At 39.4% G+C, this 24,768-nt stretch overlaps 1 protein-coding gene across 4 annotated transcripts; it reads left to right on the top strand.

Annotated features, from left to right (window-relative positions):
• The first annotated feature begins 905 nt into the window (after positions 1 to 905).
• On the top strand, positions 906 to 24,768 carry SF3B1 (splicing factor 3b subunit 1). 4 transcript variants are annotated; one of them, XM_027636791.1, is made up of 25 exons: positions 906 to 1,004; positions 6,697 to 6,863; positions 8,784 to 8,885; positions 9,578 to 9,692; positions 11,540 to 11,619; positions 12,832 to 12,999; positions 13,157 to 13,391; positions 14,192 to 14,404; positions 14,798 to 14,919; positions 15,549 to 15,746; positions 15,838 to 15,939; positions 17,272 to 17,451; positions 17,882 to 17,968; positions 18,098 to 18,368; positions 18,639 to 18,784; positions 18,873 to 19,019; positions 19,177 to 19,302; positions 19,736 to 19,957; positions 20,215 to 20,397; positions 20,490 to 20,601; positions 20,682 to 20,802; positions 21,229 to 21,360; positions 22,209 to 22,481; positions 22,954 to 23,170; positions 24,138 to 24,768. In XM_027636791.1, the coding sequence occupies exons 1-25, from the start codon at positions 977 to 979 to the stop codon at positions 24,294 to 24,296; spliced, it is 3,906 nt and encodes a 1,301-aa protein (XP_027492592.1). In that variant the 5' UTR covers positions 906 to 976; the 3' UTR covers positions 24,297 to 24,768. The 4 variants fall into 4 exon arrangements, with proteins under 4 accessions (XP_027492592.1, XP_027492595.1, XP_027492594.1 ...); XM_027636792.1 differs by lacking the exons at positions 906 to 1,004; positions 6,697 to 6,863; positions 8,784 to 8,885; positions 9,578 to 9,692 and adding an exon at positions 9,706 to 11,226; XM_027636794.1 differs by lacking the exons at positions 12,832 to 12,999; positions 13,157 to 13,391; positions 14,192 to 14,404; ... (15 more) ...; positions 22,954 to 23,170; positions 24,138 to 24,768 and adding an exon at positions 11,171 to 11,226.

The raw sequence follows: 24,768 nt of genomic DNA, 5'->3' as shown, positions 1-24,768 counted from the left end.
CAGTTAAACCATTTGTTTACATTCCCACCTGGGTCATGTGTCACAGACATCTGATTGTCTGTCCTACTCTCTTCCAGACTCTGTTGAGTTTGTCCATGAACTTATTGAACTGTAGAGTCTTAAAATGAACTCATCAATGGCTCTGCCTGTGCCAAGTAAAAGGAAATGACTACTTTCCAGGATTTTTGTGCAATGCCACTTTTAATGGCCTAGAAGTAGTTTACTTCCTCTGCAGCAGCACAGTGCTATGACAGACATGTAGCTCTGATTTGCTCTCCACGTCATCACTTCCTAAAGATTTTTATTATTTTGAATTCATATACTGATTTAGAATTCTAATATGTAGTAACTTCTCCTTTGTGTTATCAAAGTCCACCTCCTTGATCTCAGATTATTTCTTGTATGAATCAACGATTCTCAGTTACATCTTCCACCTTCCAGCAAGTTCGGCCAGTTTGGTGTCATCTGCCAATTTTAGAAACACGGCTTCCCTTTCTCCTTTACTACAATATTGGGTAGACTTGACCTGCCTGAGGGGCTGTCACCCAGTTAAGCCCCATCTTGTGGCAAGTGGACACACATGTGCTTTATTCTGGTGTGTTGGCACTGGGGCAGTTACCCTGCCTGGGTGAAAGAGAAGGCCAAGCAGTTCGGCAAACAGCGCAGGGCACCCCAATTCCCGTGGGAGAGCCCCGGATCAGCGGCCAGCACATTCCCAGCTATGCCTGCCAGGTTCAGCGACCCCCTCACGGCCGCCCGCACCGGAAGTGCCCTCCCGCTTCCAATGGCACGGCTGCGGCGCCTCTTCGAGCCCGCCCCCCGCCGCTTTCTACGCTGCTATTGGTCCAGAGAGCCGTCCATCAGCTCGCTCCGCGGGCCGGGGTGCGCGCGTGCGCAGTGTGGCGCCGGGAGCCGCGCGCGGCGGAAGCGGCGGGGCCGCAGCAGTTCCGCCTCGGCATCGGTGGCGCTGCACAAAATGGCGAAGATCGCCAAGACCCACGAAGGTAAAACCGCCCGCGGGGGCTTCGCGCCCGCGCCCGCCGGGCCCGCGCGCTCTGGCATCGGCCGCCGATTGTGCTTCTTCTCGCGTCAGCGCGGCGCCGGGCGCGGCCGGGCGAGCGGGAACCGGGCGGGCCGCAGCTCTGTGTAATGGCGGCTGCGCCGTCAGCGCCCGGCCCGGGCCGGGGGGGAGCTTAGGCCGGGGAGCGCTCGCTGTGCCCGCGAGGCACGGAGCGCGGTCCCTGCGCTGCCGCCCCACCGGCGCGGCCCCGCTGCCCGCAGGGCCCACGGCTGGCGCTCGGGGCAAACCCCGTGACCCCGGGGCGGGTTTCGCATCGAAACGCCAGCGACGCGCGTTTATTGCGGTGCCGGAGCCCTTTGGCCTCGACCCGCGGTGAACAGCGGCCGGAGGGGCGGGCGAAGGGGTGGTGCCGCTGGAGCCGGCGCGGCCCGGACCCATCCTGGGCCGCCGCTGGATGAGAAAAGTGCCCCGGAGGAGGGGAAAGAGCGCGAGGGCTCCAGCGTGTCAGCTGCCATTTTACACGCGTTTCCTGCCTGTTTATGTGTGAAAACTGGCTCTCGAGTGATTTGAGGAGCGAGGGCTTTCACAGGCCGTGTGTTATTCCCGAAGGCGGCGGAGCGCGCTGCTGCTTCCAGCCCTGCGTAGCGGGAATCAGAGCTGTCCCTGTGGACATCGACCGTCGCTCTTAAGTATATTCAGGCAACGCAGAATAATTTTGAGAATTATACCGCTTCTCTGTTTCTGCTTTTGAGTTTTTTACTCGTGTTTCTGTGTACGATAGGTGATCTGTTTTAATTTACATCCGTAATTCCCTAATCGAAAACCACCTCCGGACGGTGGTTGTGCACTGGGGGGTAGGCAGGGCGCCCAGGTAGTCCCTGTCTTTGGGGGTGGGGTTTCTTGTTTCCAGTTTTGCACTTAAACTTTTCAAATGGACAGCCATCATCTCCCGTGAAAGTGAGGTTAATATAGTCTTTAACACTGCAGACCTAATCTGAGTTTAGGGATGAAGAAGAGCTTAAACTGCTATCCTCGCTTTTTTATTATTTTGTTTGACTTTTTTTTTTTTTTTTTTTTGGAGTTCTGGGATATTTCTGTAGAATTGCAGGAGTTGTCGTTTGTTTATATGCTGTGACCTGCATAAGGGTTTGTGAGAGTATTACCTGTCACTGTGTTCTACCTCTCATATTACTTGAAGACATTTTTGTAATAAAAGAGTAGAACTGTTGTAGGATTTTTTTTTAAAAACTTAAATTGCTCTTTTATTGGAGCAAATGGTGATCCATTGACTTGAGTGAAAACATGGACGTGCTTCCCACTGCACGTTTTGATTAGTGTTGTATCAGAACATGTTTTAAGCAGGGAGTTGTTCAATAAAAATATGTATACCAAGGTATGATCATGTAATGCTCTTTCCCAGCCTGAACAGGCTTATTATTTTTCTTCTGAGCTCTATCCTATTTTTTTTTTTCAGTTACTGACTAGTTTTCCAAGTTGAGTTGTTTGTTACTAAATCCTCTTAGAAGATTTTTCGTGTATTTGTACTGGTTTGTTAAATACTTATTGGCTGATGTGTTCAAGACACAACTCGAAAGATGTATCAAAACAGCTGGAAATTGTGTCAGCTACATAGTTTAAGGGGGAACTCTGTGTTTTAGGCTGAAAAGTAAAGTTTTAAATGGCAGCTTATAAAGCTTCAATAAATGATTGAGCTTTGAAGTCTTCTGGAATTAGTTTTTAATTTTTTTTCTTGCTCAGAAAAGAGCAAAGAGATCACCAAACATAATAGAGAGATCTAATGTGTATAAGAGTGCTAAACAAGGTAGAAATAAATTGCATAGGGCAAGCTAAATGTGCAAAACTGTGATAAGGCATGAAAACGTAGAAATTGTTTACTCTGTAAAGTCCTACTTCAGTATAGGGTCTGGTTCTGCTTTCTTTTTTTAATGTTGCAAGTAGAATTACATGTGTGTGGTAATGGAGTACATATTTTGAGGAAGGCTCTCATGACCTGTCTGAGCTGGGTGTTCACTGACTTCCAATTCAAATGTGTTGACTTTCATAATATTCAGCGTTTATAGTATGTTTCAAACAGCTGTGCATGTTAAAGTTACTTATTTTAAAATACCAAACTATATTTGAGTAAAATACAGAAAAGGTATGAGCAGTAGGATATTATCCCCCTCCTCTTTTTTCCCTCTTAACTCCCACTCCCTGTACTGTTTCTCTGTCTATGACTGAAGTTTCTGTTAATGTCTGGTTTAACTAAATCATCAAATGAGTACTTTGCTTTGCACAATGTGTTTTTAAGCTTTGTGATTCCTCTTCCTTAATTTGATTTGTATTAAAGTGCTTTGTTAAATAGGGTGTGAGCTTTTTCAGGACATTGCCACTTAGCTCAAGGAAGGTAAACACATCTTGAACGTCAAAATAGCATTTTCCAGCTAAATATGTGATGCTTTCCAAAGGGGCCAGCAGGCTGCCTGCTGCTGCAGCCCTCCTGGTTCAGAGGTTTTTGTGCATGTCAGGGGGGTGTTCTCTTAGAGTGCTCCATTTAAACTGGCACCCAGGAACTGTGTGGCATTAGGTGAAAGTTATGGTGGCCACGAGTGGGGTTTGTTGACCCTGTCCTATTATGCAGACTTTCTTTGGTGTAGGTAACCCAGCAGGATTTGCTGTGAGGAAATGAAAATGCTCCTTAGTCTGTTAACAGATGTAATCCCTGGAAATTGAAAGGAGAAGGCCAACAATAAATGAGACCTGGACCCTTTTCAGTAAACTTAGCTGTTTAAAAATAAGAGAACAAGGCTTTAGTGTGCTAAGTGTTGGTAAGAACTGTTAATAGGAAGATATTTTTACATTAATGCTATTGCTCCAGAAATCCTAGGATTATTTAAATAGACTCTATTGATGGTAGTGGGGGGAGGCCATGCACAAGCAAATCTCTGTGGCCCATCCTGCAGGGCAGGGGCTTGTATTTGGCTGAGTTATGTGTTCAGGTTGATTCAGTGAACAGGTGATGGAAAGGCAGGGTGATCCTGCATTGTAGGCAAGATCTGTAGGCTTTTTTTTTTGTGTGTTGAAGTTGATTACAGCTATGGATGTTCAGTCAGGACTTTTTATGCTACTAAAGGAGGCAGAGTGTTGTTCTAGTAACTGCTCTTTAGAAATAAGAAACAGTGTTATTGTACTCTAAAATCACTCAGTGCCAGTAGTGTTGTCCTTGGGAGAGAAGGAAGCTTTGGGTATTCCCTTTCACTCCAGAGGTGCATTGCACCAGGCTGCAGAAGGAACCAGGAACTTGATCTGCTCTCTGGAAGAAACAGAAAGAACTAAAAAATCTGTGAGGAGAGTATTTGAGTTGCACTGGCTCAATAAACATGCCATAGGATGACTTCCCCAAAGTGGAATACCTTAAGATGATACAGGTGAGCAGGATACATGTGCCTCCAGAGGTGATCAGAGACCCCTGAGGGCAAGAGAGAGATCCCTAATTTTGTAGTAGTTTCTTTCTGCTGCTTCTCTGGGAAGTAACACATTGGGGAGCAACGTGCCTCAAGTTCTGGGCTCAGTGGAATCCCTTGTGCTGTGCAGGATTTTAGTGGGAGCTGGAGGTACCTGCAGGCAGGAACCAGCAGGTGCTCACAGCTGGAAAATAAGGCTTTTGTCAGGTTTCAGCTTCTCATGAGCTGAGTTTCTGTAACACACAGGTGGCTGTCCAAGTTATTCTGCTCTAGATATCTGTAAAAGGTTGATGGAAGCCCTTAAGTGGCTGGAGCAAGATTTTAATCAGCCTCTCTGGTCTATATTCTGCCGCTGGGACTCTTGGTGAGTTTAGAAGCGTATTTCTGCTGGTTTTACCACTGCAGGAATTGCTGGTTTGCTGTCAGGTTTACTGAACACTGTGCTTCACTGCCAGCTCCTGCAGGCTGTGTGTGAACACTTAGTCCTGCTGTTCTCACTCAGCTTTATGGCAAAGATTTCTTAGGTTAAACTAAGTGTTCAGTTGCCTCTCTAGAAAACATGCCTTTGTACAGGAGGCATAATTTGGCTTACAGTGGTGTGTGGTTTGTTTGCTTGCTTTTTTTTTGGTTCTTGGCAGCCTGACAAGAAAAGATAAGAAAAGGATCCAGCCCTGACTTTAAGTAAAAACTTTACAGTTTGAACTTTTAAATCAAGCAATTCTGATCCAATAATTTGCATTAGCACTAATCTTACCTTTAGAAAAACAGTATTGTAATTTTATTTTTTGTCAGATTTCTTAGCAGATCTTGTGGTATAGTGTCTTTTGCAAGCTGACTCGGTGGGAAAAACCTTATGAAATTTTTTCATCCTGAAAAAGAGAAACGAACAACAGTAGTAAACAACTAGTGAATAGTCAAGATTTAAGATTATTTATGGGCAGAATTTCCTGTAGCTTCTTTTGTAAATTGGCAAATTACTCTTAAGTTAATGTAGCAGGCAGTAGCACTTTGGGTGGGAGAGGGTCAATCACAGAATCATTGGTGTTGGAAGGGTCTTTCGAGACCTTCCTCTCCAGCATGATCCTTTGTATTTCTGCAGGCATGAAATGCAACTCGTGGGTATTTTTTTGGCCATGAAAGTAATTGATTTGCTGAAGTTTACATTATACAGATAATTATCTTTATATATCTGTTGACTCAAAATTCACAAAGAAAGCAGTAGTAATTTTATGGAGTTAGTTGTGCCTTAGTATACCTGCATCACAGTTATATTTGTTGAAGACAGTTGGATTACTGCAGTTTATTTTCTCACTGTGTTACAACAGATAGAGGAAGGCACGGTTTAATTTGGTTCCTTGTTTTGTGGATTAACAAGTTAGTGTTCTTTCTGAAAGTACCAAGTTTCTATGGTCAAAGATGTCCACCAGAGTTGATTAGAGTATGGTCTTGATACAGTAAAAGAGTGGCAAAGCTCCCATTTGTCCTGTTTGAAGGGTGTTTTGTTACCCAGAAGAATAATAGACTCTTAAAAGATGGTGGTGCAGGCAGGAATAATGATGAGTAAATAACATCTGATCTGCCAAAGTGAAAAGGAACTGGTCCTAAATTTGGGGATTTTTTTTTTTGTTAAATTGGTACCCGCTGACATATTAGTTGAGTTTTTTTTTATTTTATTTATTCAAAGACAATACAGCTTTGCAGTATTAGAAAACACAATTCAGTGTTGTTTTATTAAATGTCAGCTTTTAGAACTCTTGCAGTAGCTCTTTTGAACAGATTTGTTTAAATTAGCAAAATTGGTGATAGCATTGTGGAAGGCTTCTTTCAATGAGAGGATTACATTTGTTGCAAAAGTGTTTTGTTAGTGTAGTGTTGAGAAATATTGCTGTGGTGTAAATTACCTTCTATCTCTGGAAGATGAGAGAGTTTGATTAGTTTGCTTTAGGCCATACAGTTCAAGTAGTCTGTGCAGGATAATATTACAGCTTCAGGAAAAGCTGCTTATAAACAGAATATAGTTTATGTTATTTATTTCTTTATTATTTAAAGCATTATAGTTTATGGTACCTTATAGTTTTGTGTGTCATGTATGTTTGTTTCTTTTGTGATAATCTTTGAGATTGGGCAAAAAACTCAGTTTGCTGTGCATAGTAACATGAACATTACATATGTGTAATAAGACTGGTGGGGCTTTTTGTGTCTTTACCCTAGATATCGAAGCACAAATTCGAGAAATTCAAGGAAAAAAGCCTGCTCTTGATGAAGCACAAGGAGTAGGCCTTGATTCCACAGGATATTATGATCAAGAAATTTATGGTGGCAGTGACAGCAGGTTTGCTGGATACGTCACTTCTATTGCAGCAACTGAATTGGAAGATGTAAGTGATTTTATGTATTTGTTGTTTAGGGCATGCAATCTAAGTATGTAGATCAATTTTGAATAATTTTTAATAGCAGTTGTTTGTAGTAAAACATTTGTTGTCTTTTAAAGCCATATTGGACCAAATATGTCTTATCTGGGAAGCTTATTAGCATAGAATAGTTTGTGTTGGAAGGGACTTCAAAGATCGTCCAGTTCCAACCCCCCTGCCATGGGCAGGGACACCTTTCACCAGACCAGGTTGCTCAGAGCCCCATCTAACTTGACCTTGAACACTTCCAGGGGTGGAACATCCACAGCTTCTCTGGGCAACCTGTTCCAGGGCCTCACCACCCTCCTAGTGAAGTTGTTTTTTTTTTTCCTAATATCCAGTCTAAGCCAACTCTCTTTCAGTGAGAAGCCATTCCTCCTTGTCCTGTCACTATATGTCTACATCCCTTCAGATACTGCAAGGTCACAGTTAGGTCTTCTCCCAGCTGAACAAACCCAACTCAGCCTTTCCTCATAGGAGGGGGTCTCCATCCCTCTAATCACCTTGGTGGCCTCCTCTGGACCTGCTCCATCAGGTCCATGTCCTTCCTGTGCTGAGCACCCCAGAGCTGGGTGCAGCACTCCAGGTGGGATCTCAGCAGAGCAGAGGGGCAGAATGCCCTCCCTCACCTGCTGGCCACACTGCTTTGGATGCAGCCCAGGACAGGGTTGGCTTTCTGGGCTGCCAGAGCACATTGCTAAGTCATGTCCAGCCTCTCATCCACCTACACCCCTGAGTCCTTCTTGGGAAAGCTGCAGTTTTAAGCCTGGCTTGTACTTCATGAATTGCACTTTGAGAGCCTTGTAGGCCCAAGCAAAGGGCAAAAAGTTGTGGCCTGGTACTTAATCAGTGTCAGCCTTGCCTGGAGTTAATTAACTTTGTTCTGTTGTTGCTGCCAAGATTAAAAGTGACAGTAAAAAAATTCTGATAAATCTTTGTCCAGCAAACTTTAGTGACTGTTCTAAGATTTCTATTTCTACTTAATTTCAAATTTGAGAGCAGTTTTGAGCATTGGCTTTGTCACTGTATTATATTCTCCTTATGCATCCTGCTTGTAAGATTACTTTATGTTAATTTCTAATTTAAACATTTGACCACATTTTCAGTTGCAGGAGCGGTCAGAAACTGCAGTTCTAGTCATAAATACATAGGTAACTACATATTATACCGAGTGAATTATAGTTCTAAGAGTGAAGAAGATTGTTATGTTCAGTTTAGTACTAGTTGATATGTTGATTTTTTTTTTTTTTAGTGTCATCCATAAACTTTTAAGGATCCCTTAATTAAAAATTTCTATTAGTCTGGAACTCACTGAAAAGTTCCCTAGTTTTAAAAGCAGTTTTCCTTTTGGGTTGCTGTAAGTTATTGCATAGAAACTGACTGCTAATATGAAGAAATAGATAACAAAAGTGAGTGCCCCTTATGCCATTATGATTGAGTAAGTATAATAAACTAACATGAATATATCTCTGAATTTTTCACTGTTTCTGAAGCTTTTTTTATAGGGTTATTTACTCAAGCTTTTCCACATAGCTGACATCTAAGAGAAATAGTGAGATTATCAGTGCACCAGTTTTCATATGCCAACTAAGGAACTGTATCAGAAGTGGTAATATGAAATACAGATATTTTGTCTAACTAGTGTAGATAAACACAAGCATACTTGATAAAAGGTAGCATATTTCACAATACTTGAGCCTTGTAGAGAACAAGACACCTTTTTAGTGGTATGGATATAATAATAAAAACTATATGAGAAAGCTTGCTAAAATTAGGAATAAACATGTCCATTTCCATCTTTTCTATGGCCACAGCGTGTTCATTTGGTGTTAGTTTACCTAAATATCATATCAGCATGACAAATTTTTCATGTCTTTTTACTGCCAGGATGATGATGACTACCCTTCCACCAGTTTGCTTGGGCAGAAGAAGCCAGGGTACCATGCTCCAGTGGCATTGCTCAATGACATACCACAGTCTACTGAACAGGTACGGCCGAACTGAAGGCACAGTGATACTGCTTTAGGTGTTAGGGGAAAGAAGTGTTCAAGTGTATCCATAGCACACCTTATTTTCTGGAAATACAAGGTATATGTAAAGGGCTATGGTTTTTTAATTTTTGCTGTAAGCTTGTTGCTGCTTTAGCTTGGAATTTCACAGGGTGATAAAAATTGTGCATGTAAAGCCCATATGAGCATATCAACTAAACTCTTGAGTTTTTTATTTTTTATTGAAAGTCACATACTTCAGAAATTAAAATAACTGGAAATCTTAATGGCCTTTGTACAGCTGTTTTTTTGAGGAAAATGTAATTACATAATTTATATTCCTGGAGGATTTTTCTGTGAAATTCAAAAACATTTGAAGTGGCATTAAGGCACACGACAGAAAGAAAGGGAAAGGCTGACAGCACAAAATGCTTTGGTAACGTGGGAATAAACTCTTAATATAGAAGATGTTTATCAGAAGTGATTTCATAAGAAGCTGTGTTAAAAAAAGTGAAATTCTAGTTACAGAAGTAAAATTTATGTTGGCGTAACGTTTTGACATTCCTGCATAGTTGAGACGAAAAATAATCCACGCCTTTTTAGTAATACCTGAAAATGAATGCAGTGCCAGACAGATTTCATATTGCTCCTCATACATATGTGACTAACAGGCTTTTTTTTTGTTGTTTTCAGTATGATCCTTTTGCAGAACACCGTCCTCAAAAGATTGCAGATCGGGAAGATGAGTACAAAAAGCACAGGCGGATGATGATAATTTCCCCTGAGCGTCTTGATCCTTTTGCAGATGGTAATTCATTTTGACTTTTCTATACCCTGTATGGAATTTTTGTCTGTAATTGTCTTTAGCCCTTTGATTTCTGTTGGCATGCTTATAAACTTAGTTTTGTTTTTAAACATCCCCTTTTCATAGAGATTTGGTTGAAAATCTAGATGCCATATACTTCATCTTTATAATACGAGTTTTCTTTCCAGGTAGAAGGACAAGAAAATTGTCAATGAGCCATTGCCATAGAAACACAAAGGGTTAAAGGTTTCTCTTTTCTTTTGTTTTGGGTTGTGCGTTGTACTTTGAACAACTTGTGTATTGAGTGCTCAGATTCATTCAGTACCTTGAAAGTTTTCATTCCGAGTCATAGATTTGCAGGGTTACTGCTTTTGAAATGCTAGTTCTCAAATAGAGCACCTAATTCTTACCATCCTATGTAAACCTTAGGTGGTATAGCTAAAAGAAACAAGAGCATATATAAGACTTTGATACTACTAATAGTTCAAGTCTGTTCTGATAATTTTAGAATGCAAGTCAGGAAAAGGGGTGTTAGTGGGTCTGACAGAAATTTTCTTCAGGTGAGTGAGTTTCACATGTGGCAATAAGATGCCTGTTGGCTTAAAATTAGTAGCTATTTTGCAGGTTTTACAATTGAGAATTTCAGCCTGCATGAATTAATAGGGATATTAATTATTTTACTTGCTTAATTGTAATTGATATAAACATGTATTGTCAGAATTCACAGGCCCATACTAACTGTCCTTAATTTCTTTCCTACAGCAGTACTGCTATATGCCAGTCCTGTCTGCATTCTTAAGGGTGCAGTTCAACACATCCTGTGTAGATTATGGTGAAAAAGTATTCCAAAGGAAAGTCCTATCAAAGCTAGTGTCAGAAAGACACAGCCAATTGGGCAGTGATCTTCAGCATAGAAATGTTTAAGAAGTGTGTTTTTTTCCCTAAAGTATAATGCTATACCACTTGTATAGCAAATCCACACATTTTTCTTTAAGAAAAGTGTTTTTCTTGACAAGTCTCATTTCTATAAAGTTGGGCTTCTTTTAAAGTATTTAAAAATTTAATTAATGCAAGATACAGAGCATAAAACAACATATGGTGTAGAAAACCCATTTCCTGTGAGTATTGTTGTGGTGGTGTATGTACCTGTATTGCATTCAGCTCCCAATCACAATTGTACCTTGAGAAGAGAAGAGGGGGAAAGTGTCATCACATGGTTTTGTGGGGTTTTTTGTTTTGTTTTATTTTTATTTTTTAATGAAGCCCTGTTACAATATGACACTAGAAGGTCTGTGAGACATGTCCAGATTTGTCAAACTTAAAAATGGGTCTTTATGATAAAACAGTTTAAACATTACTTAGGTATGCAATAGTTATTTATAGTCAGACAACAAGTAGGATTTAACAGCTTACACAAGGTAATGTTTTGATTATAAATATCTTTCCAAAGTGTTACTAATGGTAAAGAGATAATTTTCTAGGCTTCTATTCTGCTGCTTGAAGTCAGAACTGCTGATGGAGACAAAGGCACGAAAGTGTACGTATTCCGGATTAGCAACCCAGGAACCCATCACTTCTGAAGACTCTTAACTGTGTTGTCATTTTATCATTTTTATCGGCTTTAAAATATTTGTTTGAAACTGCAGTAGTTATGTTTGTGTTCAAACAGGTTAAATTGATCAGCAAACTGAATAAACGTAAGATACATGTAATTTTTAAAATTTTCGATCAAAAAGTAAAATTAAATGATCATGGAATAATATAATACTAGAGCAGGACAGTAGAAGTCAATAGTTTCTGCTTATCCTGTACTCATTGTGCTCCATTCCTGTTGCTGTTCTCTTCCACAGGAGGGAAGACTCCAGATCCTAAAATGAATGCCAGAACATACATGGATGTTATGCGTGAACAGCATTTAACAAAAGAAGAGGTGTGTTTGGGGGAGGGTTTTCCACTTGAACTGAGTTTCAATTTACAGCCTTTGAAAGGATGTTAAGAGAGTGGGAACGTAAATTCTGTTGACTTTGTCTTGGCTTTAAAGCCCTTTTCCTCAGAAAATCCTGTTCTTCACATATTGAAAATCAATAGAATTTAAAGATCAAAGTTTTGAAAAACATCTGTTCTACATAATAACTAAGTAATGCAGGGAGAAATATACTGAGACTATTTTCATCTGGATCTCTTTTATAGCACTTGGGCTTTGTTGTTTATTTTCTTACAGAGGATGAGAGACAAATTCTTAACAGTGACTGAGGAGTATTCAGTGTCAGATGTTTGTTTTTGTGAGCTCTGTGTAAAGGGAATCCAGGGAGGTTTTAAAAGGCTTTTGTTAAAGTACTTACAACAGATATTGCAGTACTAAGATGTGATATAAGGTTGACATTTGATTTTAAATATTAAGAAAAAAGAAAAAGAAAGGGTAAAGCAGATGCTTTACTCATGGCTCTTAAAAATTCATTTTAGCTTGTAAAAAGATATTGGTAATATATCAGATTTCTTGTGTAAAACCTACAGTGCCATCTTGTTAATTGGAGCAAGACCTTGTAGTTCCAGTGACTTCTGACATTGATTTATACTTGTCTTACCCTAATTTAGGATTTAGTTCATAGTTTTGACAGTCTTACTGCTATGGATCCATTGATGAGTGCAGAACAGTCTGGGTTAGTGTGCTGTTTCACCAGTATCACTGCAGAATTTTAAAGAGGAATCCCAGGGCTTTATGTCATGGGATGTAGCTCTCATGAACATATTTTCTAAGTCATCCACCTTTAATTTACTGAAGTACAAGTTGTTTGAAACAGATGAGTAATGATTTTAAGGCATATGTATGGGTGACAGAAACTGATAGCTTTCAGAATTCTCCATGCACTTGCATTTGCTGTAAGAATGGCTTTTACAGAAAAATCCAATCAATCAATTCAGCCCCTCTAAACAGATACCTGCTCTGTCAATACAGAATAATTTGAAAAAAAAGTGACCTTGAAATGAAAGCAGTGGCTAATTGCATGTTATTTGAGCAAAACCTCAAAAAACAGCGTAAAAAGATATGGTAGAGCTGAAAAAACTCTTTTAAAGGTATAATCTGAAGAAGCCTTCCTGAGAAATGAGTTTCTTATGTTTGTATTTTTGTGCTTTTGAATAGAGGGAAATTAGGCAACAACTAGCTGAAAAAGCTAAAGCTGGAGAGCTTAAAGTCGTCAATGGAGCTGCTTCTCAGCCACCTTCAAAACGCAAACGGCGTTGGGATCAGACAGCTGATCAGACTCCTGGTGCTACACCTAAAAAATTATCCAGTTGGGATCAAGCAGAGGTAATAATCCTAGTGCTCATCAGCTGTCTAAAAAGATGTTATTAATGCTAATCCTCTTGAATGTCAGAAGTTTCTTACTCTATTTAAAAAGAGCAACTAGCAGCCTTTTACTGTATAGTGTGAGTGATACTGATACTGCTGGTCTTGTCTTGTGTAGACTCCTGGACATACACCATCTCTGCGATGGGATGAGACTCCAGGCCGTGCAAAGGGTAGTGAAACTCCTGGTGCCACCCCAGGCTCAAAAATATGGGATCCAACTCCCAGTCATACACCAGCAGGAGCAGCAACACCTGGCCGGGACACGCCCGGTCATGCAACACCAGGCCATGGAGGTGCCACTTCCAGTGCACGGAAAAATCGATGGGATGAAACCCCAAAAACAGAAAGAGGTATTGATGGCAAACTGGAACGTGCATAATAAGTTTTGAATGGTTAATTGTATTGGATTTTTTCACTTTTAAGCTAACAGTGGGTTCAGAAGTCAGGCAAGAAGTGATCGTGCTCTGACATCTAGTGGTTGAAGTGGGATATTGTTCTTGTCGGAGTTGGTAGCATTGAGTTCTGCCTGTGAGCTTCACTCACACCTGTGAAAGTATCTCAGCTCAAAAATCGAATCAAAGTTTGGTGATGTATCTACTGACTGCTGCAGGGTGGGATTTTCATGTGTAGAGGACATAGTAAGGGAGCTCACGTTTTAATTGCTTTTCATAATACATTTGTGTGGGTTCTGAACGGTTTAATTCTATTGAAGAGGTTTTCATTAAAACAAGTTTTGGAAGCATTTTCTCACCTGCCTTACTTGAGTTTGGCTCTTGTGTCAGAACAGTGGAAAATTGTTGTTGCCTAATGCTTTTATCAAGGGAGTACATGGACTAATTTTTTCAGTTTCTAGAATATCTGAGTAATTCTGGTTTTTTTAGAATTTTATCTTTTTATGCTAAGAGTCAGTAAGAAGATGACACTTCTTTTCATGAAAGGAAGTTCTCCGTTGCATGTTTGTAGTGTAATCGTATTTTTTTCGATATTCACCAAAGTAGTCTTTGCTTTTTTGTCTCCTCTTTGTTTATTTGATACTTTTTAATTTGTGTAGAAATGAGGACAAGATACTGAAAATTAGTCTGGATATTGATCCTATAGTTGGAATATGTACTGTTCAGCTTTCTGCAAAAATTGTTTTGTTTTTCCTTAGATACCCCGGGCCATGGCAGTGGATGGGCTGAGACACCTCGTACAGACAGAGGGGGTGACTCCATTGGTGAGACCCCAACCCCAGGAGCAAGTAAAAGAAAATCCCGATGGGATGAAACGCCCGCGAGCCAGATGGGTGGCAGCACTCCTGTTCTGACACCTGGCAAAACACCCATTGGGACACCAGCTATGAACATGGCAACACCTACACCGGGTAAGCTCAGTCCCTTGGCTACAACTTCACTTTGTTTTGTGGATATGAGGATCTACGTTTATATTGTGTCTTGAAATAGACTGCTGGCTAACATGCTCTCTTGCCTGTACCAAAGCATTCAGCATGTGCTCAGTTTACTCTTTTCAATGTCCACAGCAACTCGGTTCTGGAGGGGAATTGAGACTTAAGTTACATATCTGTTGCTGCTCAGTTTAGTTGGTTAAAAATTGATAAAAGGCTCTCTAAAAGTCTGATATCTTACTGCAGATTTCAGGTGCTATGGGAACAAGAGAGCACTTGAAAGCTAAATTAACAAGTAACCTCCTTCTGCATACAGAAGATTTTTTAAAAAAATACTATTTTTTTATTTTTTTTTTTTAAATTTGAATACAGGTCATATCATGAGCATGACTCCTGAACAGCTGCAGGCTTGGCGTTGGGAAAGGGAAATTGATGAGAGAAACAGACCACTTTCAGATGAGGAATTGGATGCTATGTTTCCAGAAGGATATAAGGTAATTTATCTGGATTAAATACAACAGACCATGATGGGGGTTTTTTCTTGCCAGGGATTGCTGATTTTTTTTTTTTTCCCTCCTCCCCTCAAGTAGAATGTTTCATATTAACTATTGATTATTGATAGTAGATGCTTGTTTGATTTGGTTGCTGATTTTATTGTAAATCCATTAGAAGGAGATCTAAAGGGGATCTCAAAGGGCAGTTGTTGTTCTGCTTGTCTGTGTTGGGAATGCCTGTCAGGGCCAGAAATGAGCTCTGAATGGACTGATAAAAATATTAAGTCCAGGTGTAGAAAACATAGAAGAGAGTAAGAAGCAAGTTACTCTGTTGATGCAGAGTTTGAAGTGCTTCTTTAATACTTGGAGACTTCAAATGTTATTATCCAAACTCTCAACAGTGGAAATGAGCTTTCTTCTGGAATATTGTCAGTACAGGATAAGCGCAAATAAAAACTGTCATAGTGAATTTGTATTGCTGTGAACATGGGATCTGATGTAGGCAATAACATTTTACAAATCCCCAAACAAATAAAATGGAAGCTAGAACTCGAGCCATGTTTTGTATTTGATGCCTTCCTCTTTTTATGTCGGTTGCATTAAATTAAATTTTGTTCTTTCTCCTGTAGGTTCTTCCTCCACCGGCTGGTTACGTTCCCATTCGCACTCCAGCTCGGAAGCTTACAGCAACTCCAACACCTTTGGGAGGGATGACTGGATTCCACATGCAGACAGAAGACCGGACTATGAAGAGTGTTAATGACCAACCATCTGGAAATCTGCCATTCCTGAAGCCGGATGATATCCAGTACTTTGATAAACTGCTGGTAAATGAGGTTTCACTCACGCTGATGTAGCTTTCCTGTTTTCTTTTGAATATGTAACAATGCCCTTTTATTTGTCTGGATTTGTTTGTAGGTTGATGTTGATGAATCAACTCTGAGTCCTGAGGAACAGAAGGAGAGAAAAATAATGAAATTACTTCTGAAAATAAAGAACGGCACACCTCCCATGCGAAAGGTAAGATGAATTGTCAGGTGCATTTGTGTAATTGTTTTTCAAAAATTGGCATTTGTTTTCAGGTTTAACTTCAGTTGTCCATGGGATTCTCTTTAAGATAATCTTCTAAACTTTGATATCTGTTGTGGTTTAACACCAGCTGGCAACTAAGCCCCACATAGCTGCTTGCCTCCCCCCACCTCATGCCCCGTGGGATGGAGGAGAGAATCAGAAGAGTAATAATGAGAAGACTTGTGGGTTGAGATGAGAACAATTTAATAATAATAATAATAATAACATTAATAGTAGTATTAGTAACAGAAAATAACAAAAAAAAGAGAGAAATAAACTCCAAGAAAACAAGTGATGCACATGGAAAACAGTTGTTTACCGCCAGGTGATGCCCAGCCAGTCCCTGAACAGTGGTCCTTGGCCAGCTTTCTCCCTGGTTTATATGCTGATCATGATGCCATATGGTGTGGAATATCCCTGTGGTCAGTTGAGGTCAGCTGTCCTGGCTGTGTCCCCTCCCAGCATCTTGTGCCCCTCAGCCCCCTCGTTGGTGGGGTGGGATGAGGAACAGAAAAGTCCTTGACTCTGTGTAAGCCCTGCTCAGCAGTAATTAAACATCCTGTGTTATCAGCACTGTTTGCAGCACAAGTCCAAACCACAGCCTCATCCTGTGAGCCTCATCCTCAGCAACTGTGAGGAGAATTAACTCTGTCCCAGCCAAAACAGCATCTCTGTTTAGTGCTTTCTTCCTCTGCTATCTCTGTAGTTTTTTGTTTGTCATTCAGTGTAGTTTAGCATTGCTGCTCTTTCTGCAGTAATGTCAGTCACTAAATGTTTTATGGCTTGAATAATTTTATTTTACAATTTTAAGAAACTAGATTTATAGTTCTTTTTGCTGACAGGGCTTTGTAATTTTCTGGATTTTACTTCCTACACTTAAATTAGCAGTGTAGCTCTTAGTTAAGTTGACCTTAAACATTAGGTAACACAGTAGCATTCTTTTCTGCACGGGTTTGCTCTAAATTTACAAAAGCACCAAGCTGCTGAGATGCAAGTAAGTGCTGTGAAGCTGATTTTTATATGGAGACAATATGAGACCAGAAGCATGCTTTTCTTGAAAATTGAACACCTAGGAGCTAACCACATGGTGTTTGTCACCATGCATTTATGTTTAAACAGATCAACATAAATTTGTTTGAAGTAGAGTTTTGCCCTAATAGGGGTAAGTATTTTGAAGCCTGTGGTTACAGTCAGTTACATTTTAACTTGGTTAGTATCTGTTTTATAATTGTTCCCTGTTGTTTCCTTAATTTAACTGGCGAGCTTTTTGGTTTTGTTTAGGCTGCGTTACGACAAATCACTGATAAAGCTCGGGAATTTGGAGCAGGGCCGCTGTTCAATCAGATTCTGCCTCTGCTGATGTCACCAACACTTGAAGATCAGGAGCGTCACTTACTTGTCAAAGTCATCGACAGAATTCTTTACAAATTGGATGACTTGGTCCGACCGTATGTACACAAGGTCTGCTGCAGTTTAGTATTTCATCTCTGATTTGCCTTTTCTGCACTTTGTGTGCATGTTGGAAGAGGATGAGACCATGTTTTTTTAACATAATTGGCTTTCATATTTCTTAAGCCAAACTTTAAGTTTTTATAGTGGGATTGAAGTGTGGACTTTAAAGTATTATGACATGATGTAAATATGATATATATATATCATGCATCATATTGGAGGTGGGAAGGGGATCTTACCTGATCTAGGTAGTATCACTGGACCAGGTCCTTTAGAGACAAAAAGCTGTAAAAACAACATAGATTTATTTTTTTTCTGATCATAATAAAATTTTAAGCTTGGATCCATGGAATCATCTTGGTTTCATGGACTCTAGTAGGGCCAGAAATACTATTAAAAGTTTTAATGAAGGGCAGTATTAATTTGTTCATTTTTTTAGATCCTTGTCGTCATTGAACCACTGCTGATTGATGAAGACTACTATGCTAGAGTGGAAGGCAGAGAAATTATTTCAAACTTGGCTAAGGTAAAATTCCATCCTTCATCAGAGCACTGAGTTAGCTTACATATATAGCTGCATGTTTATAGGTGTGGCAGAAGAATTAACTGTGCTGTTCATAAATCCAATTGGTATATTTCCTGTTTTTAAATTCAGGCTGCTGGTTTGGCAACAATGATCTCCACCATGCGACCTGATATTGATAACATGGATGAATATGTCCGAAATACAACAGCTCGAGCCTTTGCTGTCGTTGCCTCTGCTCTGGGCATTCCTTCTCTGTTACCCTTCTTGAAAGCTGTCTGTAAAAGCAAAAAATCCTGGCAGGCTAGGCACACTGGCATCAAGATTGTGCAGCAGATTGCTATTCTTATGGGTTGTGCTATCTTGCCTCATCTCAGGAGCTTGGTTGAAATTATTGAACATGGTAAGTTCTGCTTCTCCAGGCCAATTTTTTTGTGCTCACTTTACATCTGGAAATTTTTTCATACCTTCAGTAAGGCACAGTTACAATAAGGTCCTGGTTTTGTTTTTCTTCTAACACTGAGAAGCATTTCAGTTGACTCTGAAAGAGAAATAGTGGTTCAGTATTCCTGAAAATAAATTAATCCCTTTTACACTGCCCCTCTGTTTTTGCTGTTTTGAACTTAAGGCACAAGAAGCACAAGAAGTGCTACTAAACACTACTGTTTTGCAGGGCTGGTGGATGAGCAGCAGAAAGTTCGCACCATCAGTGCTTTGGCCATTGCTGCTCTGGCTGAGGCAGCTACACCCTACGGTATTGAGTCATTTGATTCTGTTCTGAAGCCTTTGTGGAAGGGTATTCGTCAACACAGAGGAAAGGTATTTCTAAAATGCTTTCTGTGGTTTGAACTGAAATGGATGTGTACTCTCTGTAACTAATTAGAGATGTATTTCTGCCTTTGAATAGGGTTTGGCTGCCTTTTTGAAGGCTATTGGTTACCTGATTCCACTCATGGATGCCGAGTATGCAAACTATTATACCAGAGAAGTCATGCTAATCCTTATCAGAGAGTTCCAGTCTCCTGATGAAGAGATGAAAAAAATTGTGTTGAAGGTATGTCAGAATGATTGTTTAGCATTGATATTGATTATGTATGTATTTCCTTTTCTTAAAAATAAACAAACCCCCCCAAACCAACCACATAAAAAAACTCCAGCCTAAAACCCACACCCTACAGAATTAAAACTGTTGGATTTTTGTTTCCTGCCAGGTGGTAAAGCAGTGTTGTGGTACGGATGGTGTTGAAGCAAACTACATTAAAACAGAAATCTTGCCACCTTTTTTCAAACACTTCTGGCAGCACAGAATGGCATTGGACAGAAGGAATTACAGACAGGTATTTTAGTGTGTGTTTGTTTTTTTTTATTTGTGTGTTTTGGTTTTTTTTTTTTTCTTAGTTGGAAAATTATTTACAGTAGAATAAAACTGATATTAGAATGTTCATTCAGGCTAGATGCTTAATTTTGTCTGTGTCCTGAAGCTGATTTTTGTTTGTACTAGTGATTTGGAAGTTGTGTAGCTAAGAAGGCTCTCAGGCTCTTAGGCGTTTATCAAGACATTTTACATCCGTGTATATGAGTCTACCTCAGTTGTACAATGGGGTGGGTTGTTCCATTTGTGGTAAAAACACTGAATGATTTCTAAAGGTAAAAACAGTTGTTTGTAGTGGACTTAACATTCATGATACTGTTTCTCTTCAGACAAGAGAAATTATTTTCAAGATGGAGATTTTTAACAATGCTTGCTTACCTAACATTTGTGTATTTCAGCTGGTTGATACAACTGTGGAGCTGGCAAACAAAGTGGGAGCAGCAGAAATTATTTCTAGAATTGTGGATGATCTGAAAGATGAGGCTGAGCAGTACAGAAAAATGGTCATGGAAACAATTGAGAAGATAATGGGAAATCTGGGGGCAGCAGACATCGATCATAAACTGGAAGAACAACTCATTGATGGTATCTTGTACGCCTTTCAGGAACAGACAACAGAGGTATGGCCACGGATGTTCAGTGTGTGGTTTACTTCAGTTGTAAGCCATTTTACTGTTAGCAATACAGAAATGTCTGCTTCTGAGGTAGATTTTTTTTTTTTTAGAATCACTTTTTAGATGTCACTGCTCTAATCAGTGAAATCTAGAAGCAATCTCTGGAGTGTTAGCATTTTAATGGCAATTTTAGATGCTGTCAACTTTAGTTCAAATCTGGTCTTGCTGTTGGTCTGATTTTTCTTTGTTGTTTTTGCATTCAGGATTCTGTGATGCTGAATGGTTTTGGCACAGTGGTTAATGCTCTTGGCAAAAGAGTTAAACCCTACTTGCCACAGATCTGTGGTACAGTTTTGTGGCGTTTGAACAACAAATCAGCTAAAGTCAGGCAGCAAGCTGCTGACCTCATCTCTCGTACTGCAGTGGTCATGAAGACTTGTCAAGAGGTATTGTATGGACTTCTATGAAATTTACTCTAGCTTGTCATAGTAATGAGAGAAGAGAGAATTAACTTCTACATCTTTTTACTTGGTTGCAGGAAAAACTGATGGGACACTTGGGTGTTGTTTTGTATGAGTACCTGGGTGAAGAATATCCTGAAGTACTGGGCAGCATTCTCGGAGCGCTTAAGGCTATTGTGAACGTTATAGGTATGGTTTTGTGTTCATTACATGGCTGTTCAAGAGAAAAGTGAACAGGCATTATAAAACTAAATGTTGGAATTCAACAGGTATGCACAAGATGACGCCACCCATCAAAGATCTGCTGCCACGTCTCACACCTATTTTGAAGAACAGACATGAGAAAGTGCAGGAAAATTGTATTGATCTTGTTGGGCGCATTGCAGACAGGTAAGTTAAGTAATGAGGAAATACCTGACCCTCTGTGTGGGCAATTATTGCAGCAAAAACTCCAGTTGAGTACTGGATTTGGCATCTGGGTATTCTCATATCTCTTGGTATTTCTGAAGTTGTACTTAGAGCTTGAGGTGGGATATTTAGCAGATGGTCTGTTGAACATATTGTAATTATATTATTTTTAAAGCACTTTATGAGAATTATGTTGTCCACTTATGCAAACTTAGAATGCACACAATATAATGAGTTTTGAGTACACCTTTGACAGGGGAAAGTCTAATATTAACAGATACCTAATTAAGGAAATGGTTAAGCAGTATCCCTCTGTTGATAGCAAATGAATAGATGCTGCAGTTTGTGTGGTTTTATTTAAAAAACTCCGACATCACTGAAGAGATAACTCACTTTATTCACTTTCAGAGGTGCAGAGTATGTTTCTGCAAGAGAATGGATGAGGATCTGCTTTGAACTGCTTGAATTACTAAAAGCTCACAAGAAAGCTATCAGAAGAGCCACAGTGAACACCTTTGGTTATATTGCAAAAGCTATTGGGTAAGTTGGTTTAACACTTACCCACTTCTACACACAGTTACCAAACATAGCGATGATTGACAGTTTTCTCCTGAGAAATAATCAAACTTCTCGACATTTTAGATGTGCAGACTTGGTTTTACTCATTTTCTAGAGGAATACAGCCACCTATTCTTCATTATCATGGGATACTGCACTTCTGAACAAAATGTGTAGACTAGCAAAGTTTGAGTACAGTTCAGTAGTAAAAGCTGTTTGTCCCATGAATTTTTGATACTGTGATATGCATTCAGACCCTCTTTGTATTATTTCATAAACTCTCCTTTAAATAATCTTTCTTATTTTGTTTTTTTCCCCAAATCAATACTTCTATTTGCAAAGGATTTTTTACCACTAAGGTGATACTGCAAGTCAGCAAATTGTAGAATGAAGCACAGTTTCCATCTTTATGCATATACTTTAAGTGACATATTACTTAATGCACATACAGCAAGCAACCAAGGAGTGCTGTAACTACATTACCTATGCAGACATAACCTGTCTCTGTCAGTGTGTACAGTTTTATACAAGTTTTTAATCACCTGTGGGATCAGAGTAATAGTGGGGATGCTGTGCTACCCTCCAGGGTTTACACGAGGCAGAACAGAAGGCAGGGAAAAACCTAAGTCTAGAGAAAGAAAAATATGTTGGTTATGAAAATAAATTGCGTCAGCTGTTTGAATTTAGTGGTTTATGTTGTTTCCTAGTTCTCTAAACATTTTTTAAGGGCTAAACCATGTTTCTCTGCTACTTGCAGTTTGAAACTCAACCTACTTGATCCAAATCCTCACTGAATCTGTTGACATGGATGCCCATGTTATCTCTTTCAGACCTCACGATGTGTTGGCGACACTGCTAAATAACCTGAAAGTACAGGAAAGGCAGAACAGAGTATGCACTACAGTAGCAATTGCTATTGTGGCTGAAACATGCTCACCTTTCACAGTGCTGCCTGCACTCATGAATGAATACAGAGTGCCAGAACTGAATGTCCAGAATGGTGTGTTAAAATCTCTTTCTTTCCTGTTTGAATACATTGGAGAGATGGGAAAAGATTACATTTATGCTGTTACACCATTGCTTGAAGATGCTTTAATGGACAGGTGGGTACACTTCTTCTATAGTACTAAGACATAATAATATTTTAAGTATATAACTGGTTCTTAACGGTAGCAAATATACATATTATCCTTGTTTGCTGAGGGTTTTAAGTAACCAGCATAATTTGCAAGCTGTTATTTGCAAATAATTCACATTATATGCTCCAATTTTATTAATATTTTGAAAATAAAAATGATACAAATGTCTTAAGTCAGGATTTTTTACATTAAAACTGCTTTTGATAATTTATGTTGTTGGTGCTTTTGCTGTGGAATTAGTGTGGATTAATTTGTCAGAAAATTCCCCATCTTTTTTCACTTCACTGATTTTTGATACTCTGCCTCTTACTGTCAGTGGGGGATAAAGGTGTTATTAGTGCTTTTAAAAAAAGTGTTATTGAAAAGAAATGCTGTGCTTGTCCAACCATGTTGCTTCTAAGTATAGTTTATTAATAGACCCTTGTTCTCTTTGCAGGGATCTTGTGCACAGACAAACAGCCAGTGCTGTGGTGCAGCACATGTCTCTTGGTGTTTATGGGTTCGGCTGTGAAGATTCTCTTAATCATTTGTTAAATTATGTGTGGCCCAACGTGTTTGAAACCTCTCCTCACGTCATTCAGGCAGTCATGGGGGCTCTGGAGGGCCTCAGAGTTGCTATTGGTCCCTGCAGAATGTTGCAGTACTGTTTACAGGTATGTTCCTGTGTGTGCTGGGATAGCAGAGACAGCACTTGACTTTTTTGGCTCCTGGAAAGTCCTTGCCTGACAACTGAAGATGACCAGCAAAGAAAAACTGGCTTTTTGTCTCTTTAAAGTTTTCTTTAAACATGGCATTTTGTACTAAGGATGTGAATAACTGAAAGATGCAATAAGCAGAGATTTTGTTATAGTGAGGTAGCTGATTGCATTGCAGAACATAGCAGATGACCTAGAATATAAATTGACTAAAATAGCCTGGCACTTAGGTTTGTAAATTGGAAACATCTTAAAAATTTTGAGTATGTGAACTAATGACTGGGGAATAAATTAGTCATGTAAGGGCTTAAGAGAACAAGTAACCAGTGAGATAAATAAACAAAATAAATTAACATATTGGCTTAATATTGAGTCAGTACGATTTGTTGTTAGCCAAGAAAAACAGTAAGACATTTAAAACTGTAATAGTGAAGCACTAGAAAACAGTGCTTTGATTAGAATTTACACTGTTAGATCGATACACATTTACAGAAGATGAACTGACTGGTATGTGCTGGTAAAATCTGAAGGCTCCATTTCTGTGTCATTGCATGTAACAGTTGTTGCTGTGTTGGCTGCAGAACCTAAATTCACCTGACAGATGGGGAACAAGGATTAATGTAATGCAGATCAATGTAGAGAAGGTGTGACAGCATTTTATTAGTTATTTGCAGATAAGAAATTTAAGACTGGGGACCTTAGCATAAAGATTCTCACATCAGTAGGAAGGTGAAAAAAGTCTCTTGCAGTGTATGTTTTTGCAAGTACTACTCGAATGTTCCATTATATAGAACTGTCCTTTTCCTGGAGCTTTTGCATTCTGCCAACTTATTAAGTGCTTATTTTGCAAAGCTTGATTAAATTTAATGAAAGATATTGGCACCTTTTAAGCTTTTAATAAATTTTGTTCCGTTCTGTTTTCTAGGGTTTGTTTCACCCTGCCAGAAAAGTCAGAGACGTTTATTGGAAGATCTATAATTCGATCTACATCGGCTCACAGGATGCTCTGATAGCACATTATCCAAGGATCTATAATGATGAAAAGAACACCTATATTCGTTATGAACTTGATTACATCTTATAATCTTCTTGTTCAGTTGTTTGTGTTTAATGCACAGCTGTTGTTCAATTAAATGCTTCAGATTTGACGATGTAAAATTTTGAAATTTGGAGATCAGCGTAGGGCTGGTCAGAGGCAGAGCTAGGTATCCAGTAGCATGATTTTTTAAATATGTCCTTGTTTTTTGATGTTAAACAGTTAAAGCCAGTAGTGACCAACAAAACAGTGATTACAATGTACTGGAGGGATTTCGTTTTGGATCCATCTTTCTGAAGTTTTAGATTTCATTCCTTGTGTTTAAAGGGGAAGTTTATTTGAGAAATAAACATTTGTGTATAAAAACTAATTTGTGTGTGGTTTTTGGACAGAGGGGCTTGTAAAATGAGGCCCTTTGGATTAAGTATTTGTTCATGTAATAAATAGGTGGTATAAAACATTTTAACCCTTTTTGTCATCCACTAGCTTTTGAATAAATAAGAAAAATGTACCAACTGTA

This window comes from Corapipo altera, unplaced genomic scaffold, assembly GCF_003945725.1.
Source record: "Corapipo altera isolate COAL_440 unplaced genomic scaffold, ASM394572v1 45, whole genome shotgun sequence".
NCBI classification, from domain to species: domain Eukaryota; kingdom Metazoa; phylum Chordata; class Aves; order Passeriformes; family Pipridae; genus Corapipo; species Corapipo altera.
Note: the sequence above shows the minus strand (reverse complement) of the source record. Positions and strands in the feature narration are given on the sequence as shown.

Bases quoted from the DNA above. Each gene is read 5' to 3' on its own strand.
- SF3B1 (XM_027636791.1), top strand. From the start codon at position 977: ATGGCGAAGATCGCCAAGACCCACGAAG. The intron at 11,620-12,831 runs GTGTGTTTGGGG...GCTTTTGAATAG, and splicing joins AGCATTTAACAAAAGAAGAG to AGGGAAATTAGGCAACAACT. The intron at 13,392-14,191 runs GTATTGATGGCA...GTTTTTCCTTAG, and splicing joins AACCCCAAAAACAGAAAGAG to ATACCCCGGGCCATGGCAGT.